Source organism: Branchiostoma belcheri, unplaced genomic scaffold (assembly GCF_001625305.1).
Source record: "Branchiostoma belcheri isolate BF01 breed outbred unplaced genomic scaffold, Haploidv18h27 scaffold1, whole genome shotgun sequence".
NCBI lineage: Eukaryota > Metazoa > Chordata > Leptocardii > Amphioxiformes > Branchiostomatidae > Branchiostoma > Branchiostoma belcheri.
The window spans coordinates 6139619-6150557 of record NW_017802379.1 but is presented as its reverse complement, the minus strand read 5'-3'; the positions used below and the strand labels follow the sequence as shown (position 1 = coordinate 6150557).

At 42.7% G+C, this 10939-nt stretch overlaps 1 protein-coding gene across 2 annotated transcripts; it reads right to left on the bottom strand.

Moving 5' to 3' along the window:
• Positions 1–1341: 1341 nt before the first annotated feature.
• LOC109465759 (gametogenetin-binding protein 2-like) lies at positions 1342–9184 on the bottom strand. Of its 2 annotated transcripts, none has more exons than XM_019763195.1 (12): positions 9078–9184; positions 8616–8725; positions 8295–8438; positions 7915–8016; positions 7230–7340; positions 6596–6799; positions 5800–5986; positions 5177–5383; positions 4579–4852; positions 4067–4224; positions 2870–2989; positions 1342–2513 (listed from the first exon to the last, which is right to left on the bottom strand). In XM_019763195.1, the coding sequence occupies exons 1-12, from the start codon at positions 9156–9158 to the stop codon at positions 2328–2330; spliced, it is 1884 nt and encodes a 627-aa protein (XP_019618754.1). In that variant the 5' UTR covers positions 9159–9184; the 3' UTR covers positions 1342–2327. The 2 variants fall into 2 exon arrangements, with proteins under 2 accessions (XP_019618754.1, XP_019618763.1); XM_019763204.1 differs by having other exon boundaries at positions 5800–5974.
• Between the last annotated feature and the right edge of the window lie 1755 nt (positions 9185–10939).

Here is a 10939-nt window from a genome sequence, read left to right as displayed (position 1 = left end):
ACGGAATGACAATGTATTGTTGTTGTGCGGATAGCTGTTTAAGTATCCTTTAGATATAGTGGCAGATCGTTTACATTATTACCTTTCGACCGGTGCCTCCTATGGATTATATTCATTGGAAGATTCGAGCAGATACTACTAGTACTTGATTTTAACCTCCTTGGCCACATAGAGCACGTATATGTACATACTCAGCACTGGGTAGAAGATTGACACCCCCTCCAACCCGCTCCACTTGGTATGACCCTTGTCACCTGGAAAGGGTTGACACAGACTTCACTAAATATTGACTGTTGGTAAACAGGACCGACGGCAAAAGATGGCCGAAGAAAACATGCTTAGGACAACTGGGAATCCAAAACAAACTGGCCGCATTCCTCGTTATGCTAATCTCCAAACAGATTTGACTTCTTCGGGGCGTCGTTTGGTTCTTTTTGAACGTCTTTCAAGATCTTTAAACAGGCCCGTCTTTTAGAAAAGCGCCCGAAACAAGCAGAAAACAGCATAACTTGGTAGACATACAATATAGTTTAAAAGCGCAGAACAAGCAGCGATACTATTTTGTTCTACAATTTTGGGCAGCTGGCTAAACAGTCTTCTTGAAGTTCTTGGTCGGCCTTTTTTTTTTAGTAACCAAACTAAAACGGCGACTCTTTCATTACTAGCATGGTAATTCGAACTGTGCTGTTGTGATTTCATGTATCCACTGTTTATTCCATCTATCCTTTATCTTATCAGGATAACCGTATCACCACGATCTCCTCACGTATATGTTGGAAGGAAGAGCGCTCTAGGCCTTTGCAAGGTCGGACCTGCTTCGCAGCTGGGTCACTAGGTGATCGACTGTCCCTCTCTACCAAAACTTCCAACCCATGTACATCGTGTTTTGTAAACAAAATTCTGACCCTAACGATGACGTAAATAATTGAGCAAGGTCTGTGTACGTACGTGACAAACTTACTACATGTACACGCAACGAGAACACGCAGCCCCAAAGCTGACATGTTTACATCCTCACGTTTTCTTATCCTTTTGTTCGTCACGCCGGATCATTTTGAAAGGAATAAACAAAACGTTTCTGTTCATTTTTCACCAATAAATGACTGATCAAGGACATTACACGTTACGTACACCACATCCTTCAGTTTCTTTAGAGTAAATTGATGTATGATTTTTAGTACTTTCTCAAATCATACGTCTTAAAAAAACGCTTAATTTTAAATTACAAGTCATGTCTTGAAAGTTGTTCTTGAAAACTTCATTGCTCAAATATGGTACGTCTCTCATAAAACAGGCTGTATGCAGGAGACAAAACACAATGAGAAACATGGTCACATACCATTTGGCTTAGTATTTGATAATTCTTTATTCATTCTGTGAGTTATTCTGTATCTAGAACTTCTTTCCAGGACCAAATTAACAGCGCAGGGCTCTGTCGTCTTTTGCCCCTCCTGGTGAAGGCATGCTTTGCCCTTTGGCACAATTCCCAACACCTTCAACCTTACTACCCCTCAACTGTCATGGAACAGTCCAACATGAGGCATTATGGGTCATTCCACATTGTAACGAGGGGTGTACCAGGCAGCATAAAACATCACTGTGATAATGTACTGTCCTGTACTTTTTGCTATCTACGACTTTCCTTTTCTTTGCTCAGTTCTAAAGGCAGTTACTGTGTTTATCACCACCTGAAGGGACAAACCCAATTATCCAAAGTGTTCCTTTGAAAAACCTGACAGTTCTCTGGTCCAGGTCTTCGTTAATGTTTACGGCAGAAGACACTTTTTTTCAGAAGCAGTTTTCCTTGATTATTAGTAAGATGTTGTAATTGTGTGTCAGCACCAGATTCTTTGGTTTTGCAATAGCAGATAGAATATGGAAGAGAAGCGGGTTGACTTGTAAGGCATGCATTTTTAGCTATGATAAAAGCTCATGTGTGAAATACCTATTTCCTGGTCTCTTCTACTATGTTCTAGACTATAGACTGTCATGTCCTGCTGTAGCACTCACTCTATCCATCTGTAACAAATGTAATGTCCTATCTCACATGTAAACCTTTCTTTTACGCATGTGCATGTTCCAATATCTGTAACATTCTGGTTCTGTTTTCTGAGTAAGCATCCCCATTCAGAAAAAATGTACATTCCCAGTGATTTCTTGTTGAATAGCCATTTTAGGTGATTTGATTTGAATGCAGGCATAGGAAGCTGTAGTATAGATTTAATTTCATAGGAAATATTGTAGTAGGCATCTAGCAGCATTGACAGGAAGAAATTAGAAGTGTAAGAAACTGGATTTTTGAGTTATCGAGTGCTTGTAGGTTTTAACTATTTTGCCGAGGCGTTCTCGGAGCAGGCTTTGCCCCCCAACTCTCGACGCTGGAAGCTGTCAAATCTTTTCCGCAGTGTTTCCCGCAACTTTTCCCGCTCTTTGTCCAGGTGCTTCTGGTTGGCTTTAAAGAGCTGGATGTCCTCTTCTGAGATGAAGTCTTCGTCTTCTGATGGACAAGACTCCTGTGGAAGAAGCAACAATAAATTTTCATACATTATGTATGAATCACAGGATTCCCTTTATGACATTTTCATAACCGTGAAATCCTCTGTTGAACACTGAAATCAGGAGATTTCAAATGATCCTTCAAACAAAATACAACCTTTTCACAAATTGTCTTTTACGATTGTGCTGACCTAATTCTCTGAGATCAAGAGGCTAGCAGTCAGCTCTTGACGTGGGCTTAGCCTTTTTTGAAGTGTACATCAGGGTATCTAGTTTCATGTCCCAGGAAAAAAAGGTCTCTATGGGTATATAGGGGGCAAAGCTACTTAAAGACATGAAGATTGCGAGAGCATTTCAGAGTGTAGTGCTGTACCTCTAGCATGTCCTGTAGACTGCTCTGCCAGCCCAAGGAAGCAGGAGGAGCAGAGGAGGGAGGTGGCATCCTTCTCTCCCCATTCACCAGGCCCTGTCCTGCCTTACTTTCACCAGATTTCTGAAGAAAAAAAAGAAATAATTTAATTTTTAGGGACCACATTTTAGCTTATCCAGAAGCCACTCATCTACTGGCTAAAAGACGATGGTTTGGTACAATACAAACAACATACTCATAGATGATTCAAACTTGATAAATCACGGAGAGTACTTCTGTTTTGAATGACACCCATCACTGTTCGGAGTCAGTAAAATGAACTAACAGAACTGAAGAAGGCATGGATGTCACTCAAAATGTCCGTAAGTAATATCCGTAATTTATCCAGTAGCGGTAGACTTTGAATTATTTCTGAGTGAGGGATGGAGCGATTTTGGTGCAGTACGACAAGCTGCAAAGAATCCAAAACCGGGTGGGAAAACTTATTCTGAAAGCTCCATATAGAACACCATCAGTAGAAATCCTATCGCGCCTTGGTTGGAAGACTGTGAAGACTATACATCAACAGCAAAAAGCTCTGCTGGTGTATAAGGCCTTGAGAAATGCACTACCACCATACATGAGACGAGTCTTCAGCCTGAGAAGGGATGAAGTGGCACGGAATACCAGATCAGCTTCTACTGACTGTCTCATCCCTCCGAGGCCGCACTTGGAAGCTTACAGAAGAAGCTTGGCTTACTCCGGCTCAGTGGTATGGAATAACATCCAGCCCTACATTAGGGCAGCACCATCCATCCATACCTTCAAGTCACTTATGGAACAGACATAACTGGGACTCACCATGGACTTGAATTGGCTACGAACCTAATGATTTATTTGTGAACTTATTTATTTACTTATTGTATTGATTTAATTACTTATTATTTATGTTTGTATTGATTTGGTTCTTATCCGTGACCCCTCCCCTCAACTTCGACCTTGTTGAAAAGCGGCCTTGCGCCGAACAAGCATTCGAAGGAAAATAAAGGCTTTGACTTGACTTGACTTGAGTACTGTTTATATGGATGTCTAACCTTCTATAATGGAACTTCGCCAAGCTTGACCCACTATAATGGAACTTGGTCAAGCTTTTGTTGACAAGCACAATGAAAAATTCCTGTCTTCTATACAGTGGTGCCAATTGTGACAGACTCTCTTTACCTTTTCACTTGCTTTCTTCTTTGCCTTCTTGCCCTGAGCTTTCTTACTGGCGACCTTGGAGGTTGGGGAGGATCCGGAGCTGGAGTTGGACTGACAGTCGCTACAGCCGGGATCGTCTAACTCCTCACAGTGACTACACGGCTCTCCACTGATGTCACCTGGATAGAGTATCATCAGAACATAGTTAGGAGGGCCTGCATGCCCTTTTTTGTACGGTGTAATCAAGTCTTTTTAGTCTTCATAATCCGTAGGCAGCCACCCAAAATCATCGTAATTTGTAATCAGTCCTTTAGCCGTAGTTGTTCATATTCAGCTCTGAGACTTTAAAGTAATTCGTAATTGGCAGCAAGAATTTTGCATAATATGTAATCACTACCCCCCATGAAGGCCCTCGGTTAGGTCTCTCGGTCTATGCTTAGTACTACATGAATGTTGAGCACTGATACTTGTGATAGCCTTGCAAATATACTGAGAGAAGACTGACACAGAAGAAACAGGCAAACACAACTGACCTATGGACCCATGGTTACAGATGCCTTCAGAACACGCGATGTCCGACCCGTCTCTGGAACTGTGTCCGCTCAGACTCTCGCTGCCCTCCACCCCACTCGAGTAGCCGCAGTCGCTGCGATAGCTTCTACACGAGTTTCCCTTGGAAGAGGGCGGGTGGAGGCGCGTGGACGGGCAGGAACACGTGGAGGCCGCCACGTCGTCGTCACTCGGAAGGTCGTAGGTTGCACTGAAGCCATTGGCAGTGCAACTAGTGTTCCCATCCACATCATTACACTGAAGGGGAGGAACATAGCAGTCAGTGGGTCAACGTGGAAATACTTAGCCCATTGTTTTCAGAGCTCAAGATATAAATGAAACAGTGATTTGAGAAAACAAAGCATACTTTGTGTACCTAACTCCTGAAGAACACCGGAATGCATGTCCCAGTGCCTCCTAAAGCAAATCTTCTAATGCTATCATTGAGGGTCATTTATGCTCTTATTGCAATGTAATGCTACTTTCAGCAGCTCTCCTTTTTTAAATCCATCTTCTAGAGTTTGCAACACCTGCAGTTTGCGTGACACCTGCAAGGTGTCTCCTACATACAGGTTCCCCTACCTTGCAGTTCTCCTTCTCCTCCTCCCCAGTACAAGTCACCTTGTCCTCGGCCTTCTCGTCCCGTTCCCCGGTGGCGTTCTTGTTCTTGCGTTTCTTGCGCTTGAGACGTTTCTTCTCCTGCTTGAGCTCGCGGGCGCGCTCCTCCTCCTTGATCTCCAGACACAGCTGCTCCAGCTGGGTGAAGCCCTGCTTCTGTTCCACTGCCATCTGGGGAGAAAAGAAGAAAAATACTTGTGTTGAAATTTTAACTTGAGGTGCACAAAAAAAAAAAACAATCGGGTGCACAACATAAAACAAGGTACAATGTAAAATGTCACCTAACCAAACACGAATACAAGCTTTGACAAAACTGCCATAAACTCAAATTTCATAGCTAACTTCAAAATGTTAAGTAAAGCAAGGTTTTATTACTTTTCTGATGCTTAAATGTCAAGAACATGCTGTATACTAACTAGGTACAATAGTACATAGCCCTACACAGATATCTTGGTGCATCCACAGACAAAAGTTAGGTGAACAGCTCCAATTTTGGGTGCACAAAATTGTAACAAATATTTTGAGCCCTGCACATATCATTACGAAATACACTGTAATGGAATAGAGAAGTCTCCGGTCACACACACCTCAAAGCTCTTGCGTAGGGTGTCCACCCCTACGTAGAATAGCATCTCCCAGGTCTGCTCCTCGGCGCGGAGCTTCTGCCAGATGCGGTGCAGCCTCTCGTACAGGTGGATCCCCAGGCACGTCAGAACCTCCTCCTGCGCGATGTCGATCGTCTTGGCGTGGCGCTCCCGGCGGCTGGAAGAGAATCTACCGTTTGGTAAAGGGTTTAATAACAACGTCAGTGGGTTGGTAACAAAATGCCCCCTCTTTTTCACCAGAAATGTTTGTTTCCTCATGCATTAAAGCCTGGCAGACTTTCCTCAACATGGGATGATCCAATGTGGCCATCTTCTATGGAAAAAAGACAAGTCAGGGTACGAAATACCTGCAATTTTGTACAACCTTCCATAAGATTAGTCCAAAAAAAATTGGTAATGCGAATAGTAAGATTTTCTTTCTCTTCAGAATAGTAGGTTCCAAAATTTTACCTTTTGCTTATGGGTTGGTATTTCATACCCTGTTAGTAACATGCAATTATCTATACTCTTTTTTATTATAACTGGCATAACACAGAAGACATGGTTTTCCAGGTCTTCTGTTACCTTGCAGAGAGGATGTTGTTCAAAGCAGACCAACAGAGTTGTCCTTAAACCCACCTCTAAAATAAGACATCAGAAAACTTAAGACCAGATAGACGACAGTTTACACAATTGGTTTTTCAGTTTCCCTTAGTCCCTGACTAACAATTTCTTTTCCAACATGATACTAAGGCTTTCTTTATCAGCATGCCTTCTCGACTTTGAAAATTTAACCAACCTTCCTGCCAGCTCGGGCTCAGCTCTGCCGATGAGGTGAGCGATGAAGTCGGTCTCGCCCGACACGTGGATGTGTCTCTCGTGGGGACAGCAGCGCAGGCCCTCGTATAGCGTGGCGCAGTAGCCCTTCTCATTGGTGGAGTCAATGTCACCAGTCAGCAGGCTGTAGGCACGCAGTACCTTCGACTTGCACTCTGTACAGAACCTGGAAAACGACAAAGATTTTTTTCATGGTTGTACGGGATAAAGATATTCCAAACTGCAGACCACATCCAGTCAAGGAACAAGTAAGTGGTAGGCAATGCTCCTTATGTTGCATAACCTTTCTTTTCCTTCTTCTTTTGCCATCCGCAAGACCTCAACTGCGGTGAAGCATGATGCTTTTTCAAGTAGCTACTAGTGCAATGCAGCTTTGCTACAGCTCAGGTTTTTAGCCAAGCACATTGAGTCATCGAAACTCTTTTCTTGGTAAGTGTGTTAGGTTTTTTTAATCGTGTTTGCCTAAACCTGGTTTAAAAGTCTTCCAGGAAGAAGAACTGGTCAACTCCTTTGAAACCCAATCATTGGACTGTCCAGAGCCTGGTTTCAAAAGGCACCCTCAAAAAGTTTTTGTAGTGAGGGATGTCCTTGTTTACCTGTGCTTCCTGAGGTAGGTCTCCATAGTCTCCAGTAGGCTCTCACAGTTGATCAGCACCACCTCGTCCCGACAGTCCTGCGACAACAACTCCCACACGTCAATCCAGCTCCTGGAGAAAGGATCACAATCAGTCAACAACCAACAAAACTTATAGTGACGTTCTTCTTCCAATAATGCCCATCTGCTGAGAAATCTGCAGTAACTACCATGTTGGGAGAAGGTTGTGCAAAGTGTCTTTCCTAAGGGCACAATGTTGGGGCATGTAAGTGGAACCCATGGGTTTCGGGCCAAATGCCCTACCATTACGCCACACAACGCCATGTTGAATGGAGGAGTGGCTAAGGTGACATGAGATTAAGAGGTCATGGGTTTGATTCCTTGCATTTCTGGCTGTCCTTAGGAAGGGCACTTTAAAATGACTTTCCTCATGCCATCCAAGTGTAAAATGGGCACCTAACTTCAGTTAGCAAGGCAAAAGGCAGTGGGAGGAGAGGGATGGGCTCTGCTTTCCAACACTGCCCTAGATACATTAGTTTAACAACCCACTGCCCCTATGGCCTCAAAACCGGACGACCTTTACCAATAAGCCAACAAATGTCCAGCATGTGTAACATTCTCCCTGCCAAGATGGCCTTTTGGCACAGAACGTGTTATGGCTAAGGGGGGAGGGGGGTGGGGCGTACCCAGTCAGCTTGGCCTTGTGGGTGTCCAAGGAGTGCAGCAGGCAGCGGTTGTTCTTCTTGCTGCTCTTCGGGATGGATTCCATCACGTCTTGGAGCCTGGACCTACAAGAAAAGTAAAGAAATCCTCACATTATATACCTAGATCAGAGAACACATGGATCACAAAATGGATCATAAATTATCTTTTTTAGAGCTTCTTTTCACTCAAAAGAGGTCACAGGTGCTTTTAAGTAAGGTTATGACAAGCAGCTAATTTAAATGCCACTGATCATGCTAAAGTATCTCTAAGTAGTATGGCATATAGTTCAATAGATTTAGTTGTGTAGATATCAACTCTTCCTAAATAAAGAAAGACTACAGAACACCAGGTGTTGACTTACCCGTGCACGTAGAAGAGAGTGTAGACGGACCGCGGGTCGAACAGGTAGGCATGTTTGATGGACAGTACAGAGTGGGGGGTGACGATCAGAGGCTCAATGGCAGGGTGACCAGACTCCACCAGCTGGTTAAACAGCCTCTCCACGCTGCAAACGGAACAAATTTTGTTAAATTAAGTCAGAGTGTGAGGGAGGATGCTAAAACAAGAGCAGCACACCATTGCAAGTTGTCATTCTAAATTACAGCATAGTGCAACAGCACGAGTACTGTTATTTGTGTACATGCCAACATGAAATGTTCACAACAAGGAAAAAGACGCCAACCTTCTCCGACAGCCCACACACGGCACAAGCTGGGACAGCGCTCGGAACAGCTGTTTGCTGGTCACCATGAGCTCCACGGCCAGCTCATCCTTGGACAGCACATCCAGCTTCTAACAGTGGGCAACATGTCAACATATTGTGAGGATCAAAATGAATCTCAATCCAGTTTAGCTCACTGAAAAGTGACTCAGTGGTTATGACCAGAAAGTAAATGAACAGATCCAGTAGTGAACATTGAGCAGATGATGTCTTACAACATCAAATCAAAAGACTACAAGTTACCCTTTCAAGTTGAATGCAAGCTAGACTTGTGAGCAACACACCTAGGACTGAATTACAAACATCCTACATGTGCACTTGTGTCATCTGTCTTGCACTAGCTACAAGCCTATCTTACCATATGCATTCACTGTCAAATTGAATTTACTCTTACATCAATGATTTAATCAAAGACACACAGACCTGGTGAAAGCTGTCTAACTCCTTTTGCTTGACGTTGTGGTAGTCCATACTAAATCCTCCATCCTGGAACTCCATCACCATCTGCAAAACAAGGGGTCAGTGTCAATCAAGTGTTTTGTGCACATCTGACCTTTATACTATAGATACGTAAAAAGCAACAAAGGATTGCGCTAAATGCGAAGAAATCTGTCCATGAAAAAAACAAATTCTAGGGCTCAGCTGGATGAAAACACAGCCAGTTATAATTTGATTTTGACACTTTGACTGCAGGCCAAGTCTAACCAAATGTCACCAACCGTACGATAACTGCCAAGTATAAGCATAACGACCCTAGAAACCAAGAGATTACTTAATGCCAAGCAATTAAACAAGATCAGGTCCAGGTTTAAGACAGACTATGTTTACGTACATGTGCTAGTTGATTGCGCATAAAACAATTTTACTCTTTTCCTTGTGCAAGATTGAGACTTCTCAGTTGTTATTCTTCTAGGGTCTACTTGCTAGCATGATGTGCTACAGGTCAAACAAAATTGATGCACTTCTTTATTCACACAGTCCAATGTTCTGGCTTGGATTTAGGTTTTCAAGCTCTTCTCACACGGCCCTCTTCAACAAAGGCTTGAGTGCCTACATCAGCCCTTTCTGACAAAAAGCCATTTTATACCCCTGAACATCATGAGGGTCATTAAAATACGTTCTTTTCAAAAGAGCTGACCATCCAAAGAAATGAAGCAGTGTTCGAAATACCTGTCTGCAGTCTGCAATCTGCAGATAGATTTTCAAGATTGCAGAAGAAAAATTTATACAATCTGCAATTTTGCAGAAGGAAAAATTGGCACTTGGGATTTGGCGCTCTTGGCCCCAAGGACAGACAACACTGAAGCTCCTATTCTGAAACAACAGGAGCTTCTTCACTAATTTGCATCAACCTTGTCTTGACTTGTCTATCTTTTGTTTCTTTTGGTACTTCCAAACATTTGTCTTCACTAATTTGCATATTAATCAATAGTTCATGCTTATAAACCTGCAAGATTGTAGTATGGAGGCTTGTGTATTTGCAGAAAGTATTTCCAAATTGCAGAACAAAATTTTGACTCTTCTGCAATATTGCAGAGTGCTGAAAAAAAGTATTTCGACCACTGTGAAGTCATAGTTTTCAAGCTCTCAAGAGGATGGTGTAAAAGCTGTGATGAAAACTACTTGTGCCAAAATGGGCTATCACACTGACTCATAGCAGCAACAGACATCAGGGCTCAAAGTGCCACCTGCATATGTACATGTAAGTTAGTGCAGGTAAAATTGGATCTGTGCTGGTATTTCTGATGTCTACATGTACCTAAGGTAACCTGCACTGGTCCATGTGCTGTGTTTATATTATATACATATTATGAAGTCTAAGAGAAATAATGACAAACAGTGGTTACTGGACAGTTTTAGTATGATCCACAATTCCTAACTTCTGAGTGGTACAGGTAAAATTTGCCTGGTACAGATTATTTCAAATGTTACCTGCACTGGTTGCAAAAAAAAGTCTTTTGAGCTCTAGACATGTATGCATATCTTTAAAAAAAAGAGTGGTATTGCCGAAAAGTTATTCCTTGGATAAAATTCATTTTCTTGGTACCTTGGTTGCAGCAACAAAATACTGTCATCTAGACGAGAGTTCTAGACTGGGTCATAAGTGAGTATGATTTGTAATTGCACTTAAATTACAAAGAGTGGCACATAATGCAAACCACATTGGCAAGAGAAATCAGAGTAAGATGAGGTCACACTGAGTGGGTGCCAGGTCAAGTATGCACACACAGGGGGCTACAGTTTGATTGATGAATCCCATTTCTTGGAATCATATCAATGGATTC

What these genes read in the sequence shown, in the direction of transcription:
- LOC109465759 (XM_019763195.1), bottom strand. Translation starts at nt 9,158, where the DNA reads ATGGTGATGGAGTTCCAGGATGGAGGATTTAGTATGGACTACCACAAC. An exon ending in ACTCTCTTCTACGTGCACGG is followed by an intron (nt 8,017 to 8,294) that starts GTAAGTCAACAC and finishes CTTTTCTTGTAG; the next exon opens with GTCCAGGCTCCAAGACGTGA. An exon ending in GTCTACAGGACATGCTAGAG is followed by an intron (nt 2,514 to 2,869) that starts GTACAGCACTAC and finishes CTTCTTCCACAG; the next exon opens with GAGTCTTGTCCATCAGAAGA.